At 40.8% G+C, this 21,585-nt stretch overlaps 2 protein-coding genes across 9 annotated transcripts in view; both read right to left on the bottom strand.

The window, feature by feature from the left end:
• Window positions 1–70: 70 nt before the first annotated feature.
• The window catches only part of LOC306983045 (uncharacterized protein), a 24,625-nt gene continuing 3,110 nt past the window's right edge, over window positions 71–21,585 (bottom strand). The window contains exons 3-51 of one of the 8 annotated variants that reach the window (XM_079582720.1): window positions 21,300–21,361; window positions 20,777–20,887; window positions 19,364–19,440; window positions 19,162–19,285; window positions 18,918–19,087; window positions 18,695–18,836; window positions 18,552–18,605; window positions 15,597–15,716; window positions 15,395–15,514; window positions 15,025–15,117; window positions 14,726–14,944; window positions 14,490–14,660; window positions 14,305–14,415; window positions 14,081–14,218; window positions 13,821–14,000; window positions 13,533–13,730; window positions 13,233–13,424; window positions 13,043–13,154; window positions 12,816–12,955; window positions 12,626–12,721; window positions 12,406–12,549; window positions 12,023–12,135; window positions 11,805–11,944; window positions 10,961–11,101; window positions 10,771–10,880; window positions 9,835–9,978; window positions 9,362–9,415; window positions 9,159–9,283; window positions 8,662–8,896; window positions 7,297–8,578; window positions 6,893–6,994; window positions 6,513–6,655; window positions 6,162–6,421; window positions 5,832–6,082; window positions 5,557–5,605; window positions 5,187–5,372; window positions 4,828–4,997; window positions 4,194–4,466; window positions 3,993–4,118; window positions 3,058–3,174; window positions 2,798–2,987; window positions 2,326–2,447; window positions 1,952–2,164; window positions 1,531–1,820; window positions 1,313–1,462; window positions 1,084–1,222; window positions 955–1,001; window positions 776–830; window positions 71–361 (exon numbers count right to left, since the gene is read on the bottom strand). In XM_079582720.1, coding sequence (XP_079438846.1) covers window positions 345–361; window positions 776–830; window positions 955–1,001; window positions 1,084–1,222; window positions 1,313–1,462; window positions 1,531–1,820; window positions 1,952–2,164; window positions 2,326–2,447; window positions 2,798–2,987; window positions 3,058–3,174; window positions 3,993–4,118; window positions 4,194–4,466; window positions 4,828–4,997; window positions 5,187–5,372; window positions 5,557–5,605; window positions 5,832–6,082; window positions 6,162–6,421; window positions 6,513–6,655; window positions 6,893–6,994; window positions 7,297–8,578; window positions 8,662–8,896; window positions 9,159–9,283; window positions 9,362–9,415; window positions 9,835–9,978; window positions 10,771–10,880; window positions 10,961–11,101; window positions 11,805–11,944; window positions 12,023–12,135; window positions 12,406–12,549; window positions 12,626–12,721; window positions 12,816–12,955; window positions 13,043–13,154; window positions 13,233–13,424; window positions 13,533–13,730; window positions 13,821–14,000; window positions 14,081–14,218; window positions 14,305–14,415; window positions 14,490–14,660; window positions 14,726–14,944; window positions 15,025–15,117; window positions 15,395–15,514; window positions 15,597–15,716; window positions 18,552–18,605; window positions 18,695–18,836; window positions 18,918–19,087; window positions 19,162–19,285; window positions 19,364–19,440; window positions 20,777–20,887; window positions 21,300–21,361 — 8,018 coding nt within the window. In that variant the 3' untranslated portion in view covers window positions 71–344. The remainder of the gene's footprint in view (window positions 362–775; window positions 831–954; window positions 1,002–1,083; window positions 1,223–1,312; window positions 1,463–1,530; window positions 1,821–1,951; window positions 2,165–2,325; window positions 2,448–2,797; window positions 2,988–3,057; window positions 3,175–3,992; window positions 4,119–4,193; window positions 4,467–4,827; window positions 4,998–5,186; window positions 5,373–5,556; window positions 5,606–5,831; window positions 6,083–6,161; window positions 6,422–6,512; window positions 6,656–6,892; window positions 6,995–7,296; window positions 8,579–8,661; window positions 8,897–9,158; window positions 9,284–9,361; window positions 9,416–9,834; window positions 9,979–10,770; window positions 10,881–10,960; window positions 11,102–11,804; window positions 11,945–12,022; window positions 12,136–12,405; window positions 12,550–12,625; window positions 12,722–12,815; window positions 12,956–13,042; window positions 13,155–13,232; window positions 13,425–13,532; window positions 13,731–13,820; window positions 14,001–14,080; window positions 14,219–14,304; window positions 14,416–14,489; window positions 14,661–14,725; window positions 14,945–15,024; window positions 15,118–15,394; window positions 15,515–15,596; window positions 15,717–18,551; window positions 18,606–18,694; window positions 18,837–18,917; window positions 19,088–19,161; window positions 19,286–19,363; window positions 19,441–20,776; window positions 20,888–21,299; window positions 21,362–21,585) is intronic. The other 7 variants (XM_079582723.1, XM_079582722.1, XM_079582721.1 and 4 more) reach the window with 7 other exon arrangements.
• On the bottom strand, window positions 15,793–17,168 carry LOC306983048 (uncharacterized protein). The gene has a single exon (XM_079582730.1). It carries the CDS (start codon window positions 16,826–16,828, stop codon window positions 15,794–15,796), a length of 1,035 nt encoding a protein of 344 aa, XP_079438856.1. The 5' UTR covers window positions 16,829–17,168; the 3' UTR covers window position 15,793.

Here is a 21,585-nt window from a genome sequence, read left to right as displayed (position 1 = left end):
GTATCAGGAAAATAAATATGGCAGAATAGTTGAATTTCTTTACTGTTGGTGGTAAGAGCAGATTCATCTATAAACAATGAGACGGTTAAAAAGTTTTGCTTTGTAAAAACATAATTGAAAAGGTTTATATTCACAACATATTTTTCTTAGGAAAGGAATATTTAGCAACTTAGTACCTAGTATAAAACAATGTTCTGTTCCTCTTATAAACATGACCAAAGCAGACGGGTTCTCAGCAGGTTTATCAGCTGCAGACAGACCTTTTCGGTCCCTGTAAAGTGCGGATCAGTTGTCTCTTTCACAACAGGACCGTGATCATCTTGAGTGTGACTGTCGGCTACAGGTCATCCACTGGAATCTCCTGTTGGGGAGAGAGGAAACTGGCTGTGAATAGAGCAATTTAGTAGCAAATACAAATTGAACATCTTAATCTCGCTCCTTTAAGTAGATTTGATGATGCTGCATCCCAGACATGGGCAACATGGCAAGGACACAGAGGCCATGTGTTCCTCATACAAATAACTGAGCGCCGCAAACAGCACCAGGTCAAAAGTGGCGAGGATGTGAGGTTCAGCAAAAGGCAACATCATAATCACAAAGAAACGCAAAGCCAAATGCATGTCTAAAACGAGTCATGAATCTGTCTGATCATATAGCGTTATGATTATCTGTTGGACAGGTCTAAAGCAAAAAACAGGCTATGTTAGTTGTACATGCAAAAAAGAAAAGAAAAAAATGATTTCATGCAGCAAGTCAGTCACAACCCTATACTAACCTTCAGCTGGTGCTCCAGACAGACCTTTGAGCCCAATGAGGGTACAGTTATTTGTCTACAGTTGTTTATTGAGAATAAGAAGGGAGACTAATGTGACGAGATAAAGCTAGTAGATGTCATTAAAATAATATAACAGTAATTTTATTAAATGTAGAGAAAAATAACAAAAACAAACTTACTTCTAAATTTCCTCGGGCTTTCTTCAAAACACCATGCGTTAAGGACACTGCAGTATTCAGGAAAAAAAGGTAAACTGTAGAGTCACATTTACAACATACAGACTGGCTAAAATTAAAATGCAACCATACGCTGGTCAATGATGACTTTCTCCATTCCCTCTTTGAGCTGGTTCGTTGTTCGGAGGCGTTTGACGGCTCCACTCAGCATCTTCTCCTGCTGCAGCACTCTGTTCTTCAGCCTCGAGATCTCTCTTTTCAGCTGCTCGTCCTAAAGGGAAGGACAACATGAACTGACTTGAAGGCATTTATACTGAGTCCATTTTCCTTGGGTTTATTGTATCTCTTTATGAAGCTGTACCTGCTGGTTGTTGCCAGCGCCCCCTGTTGGTATGTCAACAGGCAGAGAGACTCTCCACAGGAGCTTCAGTAGACGGCTGGCCTCCTCGAGGACTTGCTGCAGTATATTCATATCGTTGCACAGACTCTTCAGAGGCTGCTGCTCCACAAGCTGATCAGAGAGTTATATTTAAATGTACGATTCGGGATTATGAAAAACTCAAAACATGAAGCTGATACCTTGTCAGAACACTGTTGTTTGATTACGTGCATGCATTCTTGCAGTTGTGTGTCCAAGCTGAGTGAAAGTTTACGTCCTTCCAAGATGTGTTTGCGAAGAGCACTGTAGTCCTCAATCAAGCCCAGAATATGGTGTCCATTGCGATTGGCCCACATCTTGTGACCAGGGACTAAGCGAGAAGGAGCCCCAGAACTACTGTCCACAGAGCTACCGCTCAGAGACCCACCAACTACCATTTGTTGTAGAAGATGGATGTTCTCCCGACCTGCAGTCCCAGCTGCATCATCTGCTACAATAAAAGTGTTTCATCTTGTTAAATTGAGTTCTCACTTTCAACACATAAAGCACTCAAATGACATGTGTAACTAAACTTCTCAACCGTCTCGACATGGTCAAACATTGTTGCCAGAGTGAGAATACCTGGAGAAGAGAGCAGGTAGTTGATGTTAATAGTCTCTGAGTGGTTTGCACCGCGGCCGAGCTGCTCTTCCAGCTTTTGCCTCAGGGCAGTATTGGTCTGAATGCTCCTCTCCAGCTGCAGTCTCAAATGTTTGATCTCAGACAACAGCTCTCCCAGGTCCACAGTGTCTGACGAAGGCGCGCGGTCTTGTCTCTGAGGTGCATGTCCATCTTCTGTTTACAGTAAATAAAGATACTTGTCAAATCCAGTAAGTACACTTGAGAGCAGCGTAATATGTACATTTGAATCAAATTCCCAGGATCCATTTCACTGGTTCGGCCTGAAATATGAAGAACTGTGCTCTCAAAAACTGAGACAAAACATATTTTTGTACCTGTAGTTTTATGGCCTTGAGACTTCAGTTTTTCACAAACATGCAGCTCCACACGCAGGGACTGAAGCAGATTTTGTGAATCAGCCAACTCTTGGCCTTGAAGTTTCACCTCACACTGTAGCCTAAAAACACAACAACAAACTCTTTCAGAAAAACCTATCCCAGTAACTGTTGGATCAATCACCACCGATCATAGAAAACAACATCAGGCCATTCTCATTGATAAGACAGAATGCGATTAATGCGCTTTGATGTATTTGTACGTTTTTCTAATTATTATTGAGCGTTTTCTGCAACCAGTAAGATCATAAGCTGGGTTTGGTCACGACCAAACTGGGGAACTTAAGCCTCCTGGGCATGTTTCTACTCATGGCAGAACTGAACTTGCAAACTCCACACAGAAAGGCCACACCCGGCAGGATGGATGACGCTGCTTTAAACAGAAGTTTCATTTACAATCGCCAGTTTGTACCTGTGTAGCTCATCTTTACTGAGGTGCAGTGAATCTTGCAGTTGAGTGTTTTCTTGGGTCAAGAGCTGCAGCCTCTGTTGCACTTGGACGTTCTCCTGTCGCAGTGTCTCACATTCCTTCCTGCTCTGCTCAAGTTTTGCTGTTCTTCTCGCCAAAGTCTCACGAAGCTTATCATGCTCCTTCTGCTTATCTGCAACAAAAGCAATTGTTAATTGCGCAAAATAATTATTTCTTCATGTTGTTAAAATCATTTCTTTTACCTTGAGACTCGGAGTTTAGCTGCTCTTTCAAGGTTTGGTTTTGTTGCAAGAGAAACTGCACCTCTTTCGACACCTGGCTGTGCTCCTCATGGTCTCTGATGAAGATGTGTGCACGCACTGAAAGGAACAGTGTCATCAGCCACAACAAAGTGTTTCACAAACACACAGTTTATGTGTGGCTTTTGTCGATGGCTATTCTCTGGCTTATGTTGAAAACACATGTGGTACTTGGGTATTTTGCATATGATTGAGCGTGCGCATCTGCTGTAGGGGGAGAGTGAGAGGAGGGGGGGATGATGTAGCAACAACTCAAGTCTAATTGAAGAAATTACACTGATATTTCCATCAAACATTTGACCACACTAAGAAAATTGATGGGGTTTAACAGGGGGCTCACTCCTCTCGAAAGAGATCTCCTGCAAGTGAAAGTATCACCTGTGCACAAACAAGTAGCTCTTCGCGAACAAGTCGTGTAGTAGCGATCGGAACGTGCCTATGTTTGTAAAAGTCTTGAGTAAATGTGACACAGGAAGGTTAGGTTCACGTTCTAATGACCGCATTGTTTAATATTGAGATGGAGAGGTGCTTTTAAATTGTGAAAATGCAGAGGTTTTGTGGTCAACATCGCTAATGACAAAACAAGGCTCAAATTTCATGTGCTCTCTGTAAGCAAAACTTTGGTAAAGATTGTTTTTCACTGTGGTATTAAAAGTCGCAACATGATTTAATCACAAAAACACAACTGTTGTTGGATTCAATTGTTGTGAATGTTCTGATAAAAAACAACAACACTTAAACAGTGAATTGCTCCTGTCCTCTGTCTGAAATGAGTACATTAATGTTCCAGGCCTGTAACCAATCTCATAACACTGACACTCATGTTCTTGGCATGCTGCGAGATCATCTGCATATCCTCTATAAACATGGGGCAGTACCTGGGTCCTTTTCCACCTCTGCAAGTTTCTTTTCCAGTTGTTCCCTTAGGCTGTCGTTGTTTTTTATGCTCTCTTCCAAACGTTGACGCAGAGCTCGGATTTCCTGTAAATGTTCTGCTAATAGGTCTGCCAAAAAAAGCAAAAAGACAAAATTGTAGTTCTTGCTCTTAACTTATTGCCCCTTGAACCAAATTGAAGAACCTGAAGTCAGCGGACAACCCTTTGGCGAGGCCCTCTCTGCTGTCGCTTTGGCTTCATTTTGGGAGTCGGCTTGGGCCATGATGGTACAGCGCAGGTCTAGCTCGCTGCGCAGGGTGGTGTTGAGATCTGAGCTGTCCCTCAGTTGTTCCTGTAGACGGACATTCTCCCTTTGCAGGCCCTGCAATCTCCCGGCACCATCTCGCTGACCGGGCGCACCTTCCTCCAAAACTCCTCCCCGTCCAGCGCCGGTCCAATCAGCTGCATGTTGCCGGTCTGGAGAAGGTAACATGAATAGCAGAATAAGTAATGCACAGCAGACACACAGCAGAATGCCCTTTGAACCACTCTATTTCAATTATCATTCATGTTGAGAAAAGCACTTTATTCATGAAGAGAACCTCATATTGAATTGAGGATTGAATGAGGTAAGTGTCACTGAATAATGCAAAAGGGGGTGGATTGTAACTCGACGCTGTGCTCTTCTACAGCAAGCATTGTTCTGTGTGATGCCTCACTGCCAAAAGTGAAAACAAGCAGGTACAAGCAGCAACAAAGCCTCTCAAATCTATTCTAACAATGGCATGCTACAGGATTTTAAATGCATTTGATCTTGAAAGTTAATATTTCGTCTTACTCTGTCCTGGGGTGGACCCTTGTGTAAACAGGCTGCTGTGGGGAGATGAAAGAGTTCGTGTGTGGTACAAATCAGAATGGGAGCTGTGGTGGCTGCTTGGATTTGGCCCCCCGGTTTGACTCTGTAGAGTCTGGATGAGACGGGTCTTCTCCTGCAGCTCTCTCGTCAATCTGAATACAAGTTTGAGAAGAACATGTTAATGAGGTGATGGAGAACATTATCAAAACAAACGATAAAAACACAAATATCAAATCTCGAGTACACCATACTATTTTTTGGAAAGGAGTGAGAGTTTCAGGAAAAGATCAGGAAGTTTTTAAGAGGAAATTCACTACAAACTACTTCTCAGACTAACTCACAGGTCGAGCTGGTCCCTAGTGCACTCAGCCAGGGACATGTTTTGCTGGACTAAGAGGTGGACATGCTGCTGTAGCAGATCCCTTTCATCCTCTAGATCCAAACGGAGTCTATCTATTTCCTGCTGAATCTGAGCTGGGCTGTCGGTAGAGTTGAGTAGATGGAGACTTTCTCGAATGTCCTCATAACTGCTCACACCAGCGACAATATGATAGTTTTGTACAACCGAGAAACTCCATTGCATTAAAATCAAATGTGATTAATGTTATTTTTTAGAAAAGAAACATACATTAATAGCTATCCGTTAGTACATGCAAATATTTAATTTATTATTGTTGCTTCTTTAATTGTAAATAACCACAAAAAACGCACCTGTGTGTGACTTTTGGAGCAAGACAGTCCATGCCCATATGAGACTCTCCTGTTGAACAGAATAAATGTGTTAACCTGTGTTGAATGTTTCACTATGGCCTCTTGTCTATGGCCACACTATTATTTACAAGCATAACTGTCATGTCACTAACAGCTGAATTAACTAATACTAATCATTTAAAAATATTTCTCATATTTGAGAAAACAGTTTTTTTTTAAAAGCTTCTTTGGTAAAATAACAGGATCATTATGTACGAATTAGAGAAAACAATTACCATCCAAACAATGCCGACTTCTATCAAGACGTCCTTCAAGACTGTCCATAATTGCAAGGCTTCTGTCAAGCTGCTTTTTGACCTCCTCCCCCATGAGGTTGTCCAATTGAGCAGACTGTATCAGATTACTAAAGGCCTTGCCCAGGTCCTCAAGCTGCTGTCGCTGCAGGGCTCCCAGTCTGCGAGTTTCCTTGATCTCCTGCCTCAGCTGGGACAGCTCTCTGGCCTGGGACTGAATCAGTGACTCAAGTCTGAGGGAAAGAAACAGCAGTGTACAATAAGGCAGTTGTATTGTACAACAGTCAATGGAAACATAAAGAAAAATCGTACCTGGCCGGTGATGTTGAGCCACTTCGACTCTGAAACAGGTCACTTGGACTTTGGCCTAGTGACCTCCTTCTCTCAGAACTTATATTTAGGGAGCTCGATTTGTCAGTTATTGCTTTGCCCTTTACTTTACTTTGCCCAATTCTGGAATCTCCTTCATCACGGGGTTCCCTCTGGGCCTCTTCTCTAATCACTAGATTTTCAGATGTGTTAACAACCACATCACTGGATACGGAGCTTCTGCGCAAGCTTTTGAGGCTCGCCTAGAAAAAAACACAATTTCCCCCAAATATATGGTAAGCATACACAACATAAAATGAGAGCATTGCACAGCACACTATTTACAGGGTTCACCTTAGCAGAACTTAGAACAGGGGATGTCGGGTATGTGCTAGACGTTGAGTGAATGTTCTCTGTAGAAGAAAAACTGGACGGATCTTGCTTCGAGAGGGAAGGCAAACTAGATGAACAGATCGGTTTAAAACCAACCTCCAAATCTGTGATACAAAACAGAAGCACAAATCATGAGATGCAAAACCTGGATAATGTTTATTATAAACCACATGCAGTAATTCAGCAGTGAGAAACCTAAGTTAAAAACCAAGAAAGTGATTATTAGACCCAAACAGAAAAGAGAGAGAAAAGTCTAATGTTTTTCACACTTCATGCAGATGCAGAGATCCACCCTGTTAGTTTGCAGACAGATGAGTCAAGTCTGTCTGAGAGGCAACTACCTGTGCTACTGCTCTCCTCCCTATCCAGCTCACTCTTGCCACTGGTTTCGTAACCCAGGTCCTGCAAATCCACCTGCACGCCTTTCTCATCCTGCTTCAGCGCTGGCATTTGATGCAATACAACAGGTATTAATTCATAGATTCACTGTCCAGATCGTTCATTAAAATGATTTTAACATAGCTAACGTAGGCTATATCCACACGAAGACAAAATATTTATCATTTCAAAAATATTCTCGATAGACACAGACAGTTCTGTAAATACTCCATCCAAATGGATCAATGTCTGAATATGAAGTAAAACATGAACCGTGACAATCTAAATGACCAGGATATTGAAGCTTGTCCTCATGTGGATAGGGCCTTGTGGACATGTAAAAATTGGAAATATTGGCACAACTTACCTTTCAGTCTCACTTCAGGACTTGTTGCCTGGCTTATAAAAGATTGTGCAGTGGCAAGTTTCTCCTCTAGATTTTCACAGACTTTCCTCTTTTCCCTTAGCTCCTTATGAAGAGTCTCGATCTGATTCTGCACACTCGGTGGTAAGGCCTTGGAGTTGTGTCCAGGTCTATGAGCATCTGAGCTCTTTTGTGAGGCCTGATGCTCTGCTCTTTGTTGAAGACTTCTAAAGATTTCATATAGGACTTTTAGATTGTGGTGAGGGCCTTGGGCTTTTGTTTGAGAAGAACCTGAGCATTCTGCAGTGTCTGTTTCATTAGTTTGTGTTGTAAACTTTGAAAGATCTCCAAGTTTCTCTTTTTCATGAAGTGCTCTCTCAAACTCCTCCAAACACGTCTGCAGCTCAGAGGATGACGCTGCTGAGCTCGATGTGCTTGTGCAGTGCGCAGTCAAAGAGGCAATGGCAGACTCCAGGGCATTGAGACAGTTCATTAAGATAATCGTGGGCTGTTTTTGCAAACCGCTTGTGTGTGAGCCAGTTTCCTCAAACAGCTCTGAAAGAGTTTTCCCAGGACCGCTGTGATGCTGGCCATCTCGAACAGCATCAGCAGTTTGTAATTGATCATCCAGCCCTGTACTTAGGTCCGAGTCCGATTCACACTCTACATTTGGCTGTCGCTCATGACACAATGCCACAAAGTCATTTTGGCTGTAGGTGTTTTTTTGAAAAACTGCTTTGATATTTGAGCCAAGACTACTATTGTCATAATGTGGACATTTCAATGAATTTAACAGTTTATCAGCCTCATATAGTAGCTCTGTTAGCTCACAAATATATTCTTCCTTCTCATTTAAGGCATGCTCAAGTTGACCATTTTTGTTATGAAGTGTGGCATTTGAACCCAGAGCGCCCTGGTTATCGAGGCTGCATGCCGTTAAATAGGCAATGGTGGACTCAGCAGCCTGAAGGGCCTCAGTATATTGCAGAAGAAGACGCTCTTTTTCTTGAAGCTGGACTTCGAGTTCCCTGAAGTCAGCCAGTTTCTCTTGTAGTTCTTTGATCAAGGCCTCTTTATCCTGGTGAAGCAGCTGTGTCGCTACAGTAGCCTCAGACGGCGTGCTGCAAGTGGTATGTTGGATCTCAGAGGAACTTTCAGACACAGGAGGGTCATGCTGGGGGTCAGAGCCTTGAATGGAAGTGCCGTTCTGCATTTGCTGATGTTCAAGTGCAGCACAAGCTTCTGCTCTCGGTCTAACAGGAACAGGAAGCCGAGATCGTGAAGCCTTGAAAAATAGATTCATTCATTACTAAAAAAAATAAATTAAATAAAAACAAAAAAAAGCTGACAATCACAATGTTAGCTTACCCCAAGCTTCTTCTTTGTGGCATTTCTGTGTAGCGAGTCAGTACATGGAGTCCTCTCAGTTTGCTCTGTCTGAGAGCCAGCTCTGTTGGATTTCCTTTGGTCATTTGGCATTTGGCCACTTTTCTGTGAGAGACCAGGACTGTCACTGCCCATCGCAGAGGCTTCTACAAACTCATATGACGTTTGTTCCTTTAGGAGCTTCTGCAGCTGCTTGTTTTTCTGAAGACTTTCCTCTCTACAAATAAGAAGAATTAACGTTTTGAGTCGCCCATTATTCATCATAGTAGGGATTTGAAATATGGTCGACTGGACTGATTGACTTGAGGACGTTTTGCTTCAAGCTTCTTTTTTTCTTTATAGTTTAGGCGAAACGATCTCAACTCAACCAATCCTGTCCAGTTGAGAATACTGAAATATCTACTACAATATTACAAAGAAAACAATCCATGAAAGCCGAACATTATTGGACTGGCCTGGCACGAAATGGTGTGACTCACTTGATGCATGTCTCAGAAGCCTCACGGTCACTGAGACCTGACATGGTCTTATTCTCCACGCAAGAATCCTTATCTTTGGAGATGTTGCCACACAGAGTGTGACTGAACAGGTCTCCACCAATCATCTAATTTGGAAACAATAAAAAAAATGTTTTAGATGATAAACGTTCACTTTGTATAACAGCATAAGACATTCATCATACCTGCTCCAGCGTGGCATCAGTCTGGCTCTCTTTATCCTGGACAGTCAAAGGCTGCTAGCACAGTGAAATGGGTATGGTGCGAGTATGGTGCACGTGATTTGATAAAAGGAAAAATTAAAGATGGAACAGAATCAATAAAACACTGCACAGCAAGAGCAGAATGGCATGGTGTGTCTAATGGTGTGTGGCAACAAGACCAATTCATGAGACACAGAGATAAAGAAAAACATTTGTTAGGGAAGGTAAAGGAGAGAAAAGTTGTGCTACTGGAGAGAAAACTGACTTGTTAGTTTAAAGAAGCACTTCACAATATAAAGGAGACGCAACACGCTAGAAAATTTAAGGTGAAAGACAGAATAAAGAGTCACAACAAAAGGAATGATGAGTGTTTAGTAACTACAATGCATGAATGCAGTTACAACATAATATCTACAGCTAGAGGTTTAGAACAGTGTGCTTCTTAGTTTGCTAACCTGCTCCCAACAGATTTTGACGCCCATCTTTTGCTCCTCTATGTCAGGACGTGGAAGGTCGGACCTTTCCTGCATGGCCAATCTGTTCTGCAGGTCTCTGTTGAAAGCATGTTGTCTGCTAATATAATCCTGTAGCTCCATCACCTGAAACATCAATATATACACATCAACAAGGGTTGCACATAGGGCTGCTCGATTATTGAAAAAAAAATCTACAATTATTTTCGTAATAATTGAAATTATTCAAACGATTATTTGTTTCCTTTAAAAATAAAAAAGTCTATCTTTATTTTATTTATTTATTCATCCAAAAACGATGCTAACTATTTGTTTTCGGAAAAGTCATAAAAGTACAAATGATTCCAAGTATGCCTCGATTGAGGAGAGGTCTCTGTTTCACACCTGCCCCCTGCTGGCCAGCCCTCACACCTGCGCAAGTGATGACATCATCACACAGCGCTGTTTGCTTTATGTCAGGCAAAAGCTTGAGCCATGGCACGTGAAAGGCAAAGGGAAAATAATCCCAGCGGTATGAAATAGTGCAAGTTTGCTTTGCTTCGTGAGATCGCATCGGATGGACAAGTGGGAGGGCATCCTTAATAACCCTTTTTTTCTATAATAAGTCAATACCCTCATCATCAACTAAACATAACTAAAGCTACTACTATTTTTTTTTTCTTTTTAGAATGCATTGTGCTGCTGAAGTGCTGTGTTGTCTGTCTAGTCAAGACTGTTGTCTACTGTATTTTGTGTTGTTTTGTAATCCTGGCTGTGTTAGTTTGTCAAATGTATTGTAATTGCTAAAATTGTTACGTAGTGTTTGTTTGTCTTTTTGAACAATTAAATTACTCAAATAAAAAAATACAATAAAATTTGATTATGCTGTTTTTGTAATCGTTGCACATATTCCAGTTATAGATTACAAGCTATGCAAACCTTTTCCCTAAGGTCCTGAGAAGTTAACTGGGACAGACCGTCCTCCTGCTCATCTCCAACACAAATGCTCATGTAGGATGTCTGGTCACCAATGAAAACCAAGGAGTGCCCTGACGGACGGAAACACAGAGTGCACGTTTCAGTAACACGTCTAAAGTATAACTTAATATAACTTGCGATGTGGATTTACCACCATCACTGGTTCCACCCACACCTCCTCCTCGGTCCTGTTTGGCACCCAGGCGAGACTGAAGTGACACATTCCAGCGATGAGCATCTTCAAGTTGGTTTCTCATGCTCTCAAGCTCCTTGGAGTCAATAAGGTCCATTCCTGTCGAAGTAACGTTTTACAAAATTAAACACTATCTTTTATATACCTTAGAGTACATCGCAACTGTACACAAAACAAATAACACCTATTCATAGTGTTTTTCATATGGTACAGGCCTCAGTTGGAAGGAACACAGATGACCCGGAGGTAAACTGACACCTTAATCAGTCTTAACTCCAACCCACATCACTACAAATTAATGGTTTAAACCGCATTGACAAGGTGATGTCACAAGATAATGAACTTAGGGTACTTTTAGATTGGGCTCTATTTTAGGACCTTAAAGACATTTTGTAAGTCATCTGTAAGAAGCCTTTTATTGAATTAGTATAATTAATTGTACAATAAGAGCATGAAAGAGTCAAGACGAGACAAGCAACTGTAAAGAGCATGAGATAAAAGGCTAAAAGCAGCCTTTATTTAGGTTAGACAGGTTGAGGATGAGTGACATTTACAGTGACAGAGGATTATTTCATGCTTGGAACAACATGCACATTCATGGGAAGACAAAAAAACATTGGACAGACAGAATAAAAGAAGACAAGATGAAAGAAGGTGCAGACATGAAAATGATATTAGTTAAGGAAATCGAACAAAATAAATTATTTTAAAGATTTAACCTGACTCTATACTTATATACATATTTATATTTTATTTCTTTAGTTTCCGACCTCATCTCCAACAAACAGAGTTTGCACAGCACCTTCTCTTAGTTTGGCTCTGTGTAGTTCCCTTTCCAGATCATTTCTTAGTTCTTCATTAGTTCTGATCCTTTCCTCCAGCTGTTGCCGAAGGAGCTGCACAGCTGTCAGCTCTAACTGCAGAGCGTGGAGACGTTGAGCGCTGGAATTTAGAAACACAGGACTCAAAGTTATGTTTTCTCATACTGAACATTATGAGAGTCGAGTGCCCTTTTCCTACCTGTCCTGCTCTTTAACAGCACGAACCAGGCTTGAATAAAGCTGCTGCTCTTTCTTCAGGGCTCTGTTGAGAGCCTCATGCTCCTGTTGCAGGACTATAAGGCTGGACACAGACTAAAAATAAACACATAAATTACATCTAATGTGCAATGTCACAGTTACTCTGAAATAGAGGGTATATATCACTTATACATAATACAAAACCCTCATTGTTCTGGATTTAATGACAATATCAAATAAATATCATTCCTCAAAAGCTTCAAACAGAATATTTCCACGTGCTGTAAAACTATGTAAAGTAACAATGTAAACTATGTAAAGCTGTGACATCTTGCAAATTCCCTATTGGCTTGAGTTAATTCTAGAACTTAAAACTTGAAGTACACTTTTCTCGTTGTCTTCACCAATCATGGTTTGTTCTCTCTGGGGAAGTTTGGGAGGAAATCTCTCTAGTCCACAACTTGTGGCCTCATCGTGTGAATCCTCAGCAAAAGACTCGGATTTTTGACCAGTGCGTTGGTGGAGTGTCTGCAAAACAAACACACAATATATTTCATTTAATGTTGTTAATTGTTCAGTGTTACATTTTGCTGCAGTGACTTACTTCAATGATCTCATCCTTGGTCTTTAGAGTGGCAGTAAGAGACTGAATATTTGCTGCTTGACTACCACAACGATGTTCGATGTCACTTAACAATAACTGTGATGAAACCAATAAAACCAGAAATCCCAGCATTTAGAACAATAAAGAACACTATTAAATTAACTGATTTGAAGTTCTCCTTGGTACTCACCTTCAGTTCAGTCTCTTTTTTAAGGGCTCTGTTCAGTGCTTCATTTTTTTGTTGCAATTCTTTTTTGAGGACAATAATGCTTTTCTTTGGGAGTGGAACATTGTCATCTTTATTTTCTCTAATCTTAGTGGACAACTCAGCTTAAGGAGAAGGAAAGGGATATTCATAATACTATTCATCACCACAATAATATTATTTACAATATGTAAATGAATGAGACATTTCACCTTCTTTTTCGTCCAGTTTGTCCTGCATAATCTTGATGATATGTCTGAGCTCCAGTACATGAGTCGATTCCTCTACATACTGGTCTCTATCCTTGTCTTGTTGCAGAAGCTTCTACAAAACAAAAAGCAGGTTAAATCAACAGAAGTGAGTATCATGAGCGTGATAATCATACAATCCCAAACAACTCACTGTGATGAAACGGTCTTTTTCTTCGAGCAAGGTTCTGAGCTGAGCAGCCTCCACCAGAGCCGTTTGTGTTCTTGCTGAGCACTGCTTCTCAACAGTGTTCAGGTGCTGCTGCCGGTCACTGAGCTGCTTTCTCAGTTCGTCAATCTCCTGAGTGCGCTGAGACATCATGTGCTTGTAACGGTCAGCCGAGTCCTGAGAAGACCATACGAACACACCCATGTAATAACAGTTACTTGACGCCGGATACTTACTTTGAAACTAATGGACAGTAATAAAACAACAAGCAGATCGATGACTGACCTTGAGAAGCTGATCTTTGCTGTTAATTGTAGCTAGCAGTCCTTCTACCGCGCTCTCATTGTCAGCAACCAGCCGTTCCCTCTCTTTAACAGCTTGAGCCAACAAAGCTTCTGTGGCTTTCAACCTTTGACCCATCTGTCGTTCAGCAGTGTCACACACAGGAGTCTGGGACTGGCCGAGCATCGAAGAGGTCAATTCCTAAAATAAGATTAGATAAGATATTTCATTTTGAGGTGTGATGTACAATACTGTTTTGAACACGCAGTGCATAACTTTGTTCCAACTGACCTCGAAGTCTTTAGTTTTGCCCTCCAACGATGACTGCAACTGACTAATAATGGAGTCCTTTTCCCGCAACGATCGACTTAGGTTGTCGAATATTTCTTGCTTGGATCTTTGTAGATTCTTCAGTGCATTTGCAAGCTGCTGTAACTCCACGTCTTTCTCCTTAATCAGGCTGTCCAAGCTCTACATAGACAACAAACAACAGTGAATCAATCACCGTTTGTGTCAAGGTTAATGCTCAATCCAATGAAATATTTACACACATTAAGAGTTTCTTCATTGTTAGACACTAAATTGTTTAGTCGTTCCAAGTCTCGCTCCTTCTCCCTTAAAGACAGCTGCAAATGGTGAATCTCGTTGTCTTTGTCTTCAACAGCTGCAAACTTTTCATCCAAGGCTTGCTATAAAGATAAAATGAAGAATTACTCACGATGAGATTTTTTTTTTTTTAAAGTTACAATAAAGGTATGGTTATTTATTTACAGACCTCCAGTGCCTTATCCTTTTCTTTAAGTCTTTGTCGCAGTTTGGAAAGTATCCCAGCCATGCCCTCAGAAGATTTGCTGTGGTCCAACTCTCCAACCATGTTTATGTACTCCTGAGAAAGACAATAAGATAAACCGAGTTACATGAGTAGAACTACAGTGTCTCATATTTAGGGTTCTGTCTCACTTGTAGCTGCTGTTCTCTATCCATTACAGTGGACGTCAGCCGTTGTATGGTTGCTTCATGGGCAAGGACCTTTTGCTTTGTTTGATCCAATAGTTCCTGGTACTGTTGCTCTAAAGAACTCTCCCGGTCTTTTATATCACCATTCAGCTTTCTAAGTTGATTGTTTAGGTCCTATATTAATAAAATACAATATTATTATGACATATTGTTTTGATTTTTTGTTTTGTTTTGTTTACATTGAACGCTTTGTCTCCTTTTTTCTTCTGCTGCTGCATATCGTCCAGTTCCACCTCCAGTTGGTCTTTTGCCTGCTGGAGGTCAGACAGCTCCAGCTCTTTTCTTTCCAACGCACGCTGGAGCTTCTGAGCCTCAAGAACCTTGGTGTGATGCTCCCCTTGCAGTTGGGCCAATTCTGTTTGCTTTTCCATTAATAGATTTTGATGCTCCTCAACTCCCTAAAAATAAAAAATAAATAAAAAAGAGTGACAGGCACTTTAGATAATACAAGAAACATCCCAAAAAGTGCAGCACCCACCTGGTATTTTTGTAATTGGGCCTTGTGTGCTGTTTCTCTTGCTTTGGATAGTGCTTCATCCCGGTCTTCAATTTCATGACACAGCTCCGCAATCTTTGTTTGGATAAGATCAGAAGTAGTTACTTGCTGTACAGTAGACTGAGGGCCTGATCTTGAGTTTTTTTTGGAGTATGCATGTCGCTATAAACAGGTGTAGCTGCTCCTGAACTTTGCTGACTATTCTAGAACAGTGTCAATTTCTGAAAAACAGGACCTCTCTCCTTACTCTCATCACTCTAGGAAATATTTGCGATGTTATATTTCCTTTGTAAATACATCCAAAATTATTGTTTTATATATCTGACCGTGTGCTGTTTGATCGTGAGCCCACCTCATTGTCTTTGTCCCGGAGGATCTGACTGAGACCCTGAATCGTTTTGTCCCTCTTGAGTGCATTTTTCTTCTCAGAGTTGAATTCATTTTCTTTTTCCTCCAACTTTTGAGTGAGGACCTGTTTGGACATAATGTATTTGATTAATCAAATGTGTATATGTTGATAACTAATGTAGAGAAATATATAAACACAGAAATACCAGGAGTTCATTGTTGATGTTCTCAAGTGTTTTGGACAGGGTTCCGTTTTCATTTTTTGTTTGGGTAAGCTCCTCAGTCAGCTGCTGATTAACAGACTCCAAACTATTGACTTCACCTTTCTAAAAAAAAAAAAAAAAAAAAAGCAAAACAACACAAAAAAATATTTTAAAATGCATTAAATATATATCATATTTATTTAGTATACAGTATAAATGTTGTCACACAAAAACATAATTTGTTCAGCCATGACTACAAAAGGGGCTACCTTCACTATAACAGGAGAGTATTCATCATCAAATTCGTCTGCTAACTGATGCAGAGTCTTCCACTTGTTATCTTTGAGTCTGTAGTTTGAGTGTAGTTGGAGGCGAGTGCGGTGGATTCTCCTCAGAACAGGAATATGGCTTCCCGCTGGGACAGATATTTGACGTGTGCAGATGCAGCATAAGAGCTGGATCAAATCTGAGATGATCGAGGGTTGTGTTGAAGTGCTTTGGACGAGCAGCCTGGCCTGAGCTTTTCCCACATCATCGCTAGAAGAGTTTGGTTTACTTAACCTTTTGACCCCTTTTGGTGCTAGTTTAAACAGACATTCAGAAGAAACGAAAGAGTCTCGATTCAGCGACTGCAGGGAACTAGAGCAGCCTTTAGATCCATATCTCGGGTGTGGACCTTTGCGATGGACCAATTCAAAGTACATGCTTTGAGAGCGATGCCGTGTGCCTCGAAGACTCCCGTGTCCCCCTATCCTGTCCAAGCTCACACATCTTCTCATCCGGTTCTTTGTGTGGGTCGTTCCTCGGTCTTGATACTGCTGATCTTTAATGGCACACTGCCCAATGAGTTCATCATCAGGACTGGTTGGAGCCGAGGTCATGAATGTAGTTTTTGAGCAACTGCTTTCATTATCCTTCTTGTTCAAGACGGGGTTATTTTTGTTGTAGACGTGGATCATGCACTGAATAAGGTGATCTTTTTCAGCCTGAAGTCTCTGAATTTTTCTGTTGTTGTCCTCTTGAATATGGCTCATGTCAACATCACATTTCACCACTTTCTCAAGCTGAAACACACATTTTCCACACAAAAACTCACCACGACCATCGCGGGTAACCTCTTTTCCCAGCACATGTGACAGTATCACCTGGAGTTTACTTTTTGCAGAGGAGCTAAAGATCCAGCGACATTGATTTCCGAGCAAACGTGTTCGACAAATTCGACACAGGTCCTTCATGTTTATCTTGAGATTTTCAAATCAGCCCAATTAAAAAGTCCAGATACCCAAAAACTATCCAGTATATTAGCAGCAAACAGCTTTACAGCACTCACTTTCTGCATCAGAGAGAAAGGCACAAAGCCTAATGACGGAGTACCAGCCAATGTAAGCCTAAGCTCTTAATAATCCCTGATCCCGCCTCTATTCCATTTCCCTGTCTGACAGTGGATCACACCAGACACAGAGATGTCAACAGTCTGCAACATAATATATATAAAGTATATGAAGTCTGTTTCTCTCAGTCTTTGTATTTCTCTCACCGGGTGTTAAATAATAAATATTTACAAGTACGATCTGAGCTGTACAATCTTGTGACCGATATTCATTTAAAATGGTAAATGGTCTCTAACTTATATTTTCTACCTTCATGAGGCCAAAAGCGCATTACAGCAAGAAACCAGTCACCCATTCACTCTCTCATCCATACATCAATGTAGGCAGACACTGGAGGCAAAGAGGGTGAAGTGTCTTGCCCAAGGACACAACGAAAGTGAGCACCTGCAGGCGCTGGGATTCAACCCATGACCTTCCGATCATGAGACAACCCGCTCTACCATCTGCACCACTGTCGCCCTCTGAGCTCTTTCCAATGCCAAAGGAAGTCTCTATCACCTACAGAGATACGGCCTTTTAGCCACATTAGATCGGTCGATAGCCAATATCATAAAATACCCAAATATCAGCCAGATATATCGGCTGGCAAATATATCAACCTCTAAGCCACATGTGTCAAGGTGAAGGCCTGCGGGATGATTTAATGTGGCCCTTTGAGGAGCATGAATTCATGAACATATTAAAAAAACAGCAAGTCTCTGGGAGTTATGGATTTTTAAAGAAATAACCAGTTTGCTCTCTCCAGCCACTAGGGGGCAGCTTAAAATAAATAAAGGAAAGAATTCCACACGTGTCCAGCAGAGGGCACTGATATAATAAGAGATCAGGATATAAACAGCATATTATAGCCACGTGGTAAATGGTCAGTCTGCCCCAGGGTGGCTGTGGCTACAATAGTAACTTACTGCCATCGAATGTGGAGTGAATGAATAATGACTTCACGAAGCACGCGTGAAAAAAAGCATGTGACACAGGCTGATGAAGCACAATAAGTGTAAGCTGTTGTTATTTATGAGGCCACAGTCCTTCACAATATATGCGACCCGCCGTGGGGGCAGAATTTCGGCCCTCGACCCAGACGACTTCGACACCCCTGCTCTAAGCTAAGGCACTATGGCAATTACTCTGCGCTTTCTACTAGGGCCGGGCGATATATCCATATTTAAGATATATTGATATATTTTTAAATGAGATATGGAATGGGATATTTCAAATTCCGATAAACTATTAAGTTATCTCATATATAAATGCTGCCCTCCGAAAAAGATTGACCTTTTTTTTTATTTATATCAGCACTTATGGAGCTTTGTTATTCAGTGTTTATGTTTACATTTTACAGTGAGTTTTCAATAAAACTACTTGTATTTGGCTTTGACTTTGACTTAACATTTAATTTCACAGCTCTCTTGCGGAAAAAATATCAGGATATACATCGTATATCAATATTCAACCAAAATATATCGGGATATGACTTTTGGTCCATATCGCCCAGCCCTACTTTCTACAGGAATCAGCCAGTCGAAGTATAAAAGATATTAAGCAGTTGCTCAAGTGTCCAAACACTAACCTGGGGTTCAGCCGAAACCTTGCTCCGTTCAGTTAATAGTTCACCTCTTAAAGACTGTAAAACATGATGAGACACATACATTAGGAAAGATTTGGTCACAAAAACCAGGCAGTGTTTATAATAATACCACTTAAAGACAATACCTCAAGCTCCAGGTCTCTCTTTTTGATTAAATCAGTTAGTTGTTCGACTTGGGCGGCTGATGGTGCATCTCCTGTTTGCGCTGCAAAGTTTTTCATTTGCTTATTATCTTCGTTTAAACGATCCTTGAGTTGACTTATTAGACTGGAGAATTACAAAAGAAAAAAAATGTTTTGGTCAAATAAAGACTCCCATGACTTATTCCATTTCATGTTATGAACCGACCTGTCTTTCTCCTCCAGGGCTTTCTGCAAGTCAGGAACCTGGTTAGGATGAGAAGCTGAGCCACTTGCACACAGGGTCTGTAGCTGCTTTTCCATGTTGATACTTTTACATTTTTCCTGTTCAGCAATCAATGCCATCCTATCAATCTCCGTCTCCGCAGCTTGCAAAGACTGAAAGGACAACATGATACACTGGACTAAATTGTACAACATACAACCTTGCCATTATGATTTGAAATCATCACCTGCTCTAAGTCAGCTATTTTCTTGTTGAAAACAACTCGAAGTGCATCCATCTCTTTTTGAGCTTGCTCTCTCACTTTTTGAGGGTCTCGTGAATCACGGCCAGCAAAACTCTCCAAAGCTTTCCTGACATTGGCATGACATAGACATGCTTATTGATCACAAAATAAAATAATATTGAAAAGTTGAGAAAAGGATACTTACGATGCAGAGACTAGTAGCTCCTGCTTTTCTGCCATCTCTCGCTTCATTGACTCCAGCTCAACTTTCAGCTCTATGTTCTAATGAAAGAGAATACAGGATCATTCAATACAATGATACGCAAATTCTAACATTTTCCAAAGTACATTTGTTTACAGAGCAACAAAGAGATGGATTTTTCTCCAAGTCGAATGCGTTGGTAAAGTCAATGAATAGAGTTCAGCAAAATCCAGTTACCATGGAGATCCGCCATGTTTGCAGCGGTTAGCAATTAGCATACATTTTCCAGACTAACATGAGCTAAAAACAGTATAAAAAGTGGAGTTAGCTGCCTTACTGCTGGTAAATACCCCTTACTCAATGTGGAGTTCAAGTGATTTAATGTGAACAATAACTCCAGTAATTTAACTTTTAAAATCTCCATTAGTTTATAATTGCTGCTGATCCCATGATGCTTAGCGATATGACACATTCCCGAACTCAAACATTCTTGTTTATTATCTAAGGCTGTAAAGATGTAATTTCAAACTATAGGCTGTGACAGTGCTGTGCCCTTGACTAAAGCCAGGCTGATATGGTTTCAGAATGGAATGCCCGGCCTGGTAATTTAGTAACTTGACAGTAACTTGTATAACTATAGTTACTTAAATTATGAGCTTGACCATTTTTAAATTGAGGTAGGACATGAGCTGTTTTCTCCAATTTAGGTATAATTTTGTTTTCAATGGATATATTGAAAATATGCTTTAGAAACTGCGTTATTCAATACCCATTGAGGATAACGCATTAAAGTCCTCTTTAAAAGTAAAAGGCCTCAGAGAGAACCGACCAGGGGCGGCCCTAGCCAATTTGGCCAATTGAACATTTTACCGCGATGTCCAGAAGGACCAGGGTGGGCTCGTTTGAAAGCTTGGAATCTCTAGTTTCCACACTAAAGACCACAAGTCTCTATGTATTTATGTTCCAAAGTGATGTCCGAAAATAGGCCACGTTGTAGATAGGGTTCAAAAATTAAAGCGCAATTTGGCGCCCCCTCCCGTAGATGGCGCCCTTGATAGCCACCTGGGTCACCTATGCCTAGGGCCGGCCCTGAGACAGACCAATTGGCTGCAGGTGCTTCATACTGAACATAGATGACATGAATCAACAAAATATCTATTGAAGACTTCACAGGTTTTTTGTTTGGCCTAAACAGTCACAGTTTCAGTGGGTAGTGCAGATATTCACACACATAATATAAATATAAATATATATATATATAAATGAGCAACCATGCATGGTTTTAAAGAGTAAACACAGGAGGGGGAGACTGACTAACAACCCAAAGCATATGATTGTAGATGAGATATACTATTTTGGTGGAAAAAACATGCAACATATTCTTTATAATGATGAGTAAAGCAGTGAGTAATTCACCGTCTTGAAAATGTCCTCAGTGGAGTCATCACATTTCTGCTGTATGCACCCCTCCATGAAGTAGATTCTCAGCTTTAGGTTAAAGTTTTCTTTCTTCAGAGCTGTAATTTGCTGAGGATAAAACAACCGGATATATCTGCATCAGTGTCACTCACAATAAACACTGAATTGTAAATTAAACATTAAACACAGAAGCATTGCAAAAACACATGATTTTAGTAAAAGGGGTGTTTGTCTGTGATGTGTGCGTGCGTGCTTGTGTGTGTGAAATAGACTGTGCATCATTGTTGTGTCCGGGTCCTGAGAAGCATGCATCTGTTAGTGGGGGGATGGGTACGAAATGAATGTGAAGGTGAAAGTCTAGTTCAACTCAGTAGCCCGTCTGTCAACACCAACAACCCTAATGTTCACTTTAACAACATTGAACGCTACCGCCAATTTATGGCATTTATTTGACTTACAGTGAAATCTTTTGACTTTTCATTAGCATTATTCGGTCTCAATTCAGTGTTTAATCACTTACGTTTTCATAGTCCTTCATAGTGAGAACTTTAACTGGAGACATCTTTTCAGGAAAGAGTGGAGCTGTAAACAAAGGACATTGAAGTTCCAACTCCATCACACATGACATACAATATTGCATTAGTTCATCTTTTTTTTATCTTTCTTCTTTAAGTAATTCAGATATCTATCTTCCCCCCCCGAAACTGATGAAGCCATTTGGAAAGTGGCCTTACATGAACCTGTAAAAGCAGTCAACTAACAGATCATGTAACACGCTCCAGTAAACAGTAGAGTTCAGTGACCCA

The sequence above is a fragment of the Gobius niger genome, assembly GCF_951799975.1.
Source record: "Gobius niger genome assembly, chromosome: 2".
Taxonomy (NCBI): Eukaryota; Metazoa; Chordata; class Actinopteri; order Gobiiformes; family Gobiidae; genus Gobius; species Gobius niger.
This window is presented reverse-complemented; position numbering and strand designations above follow the sequence as displayed.

Bases quoted from the DNA above. Each gene is read 5' to 3' on its own strand.
- LOC306983048 (XM_079582730.1), bottom strand. From the start codon at position 16,828: ATGAAGGACCTGTGTCGAATTTGTCGAACACGTTTGCTCGGAAATCAA.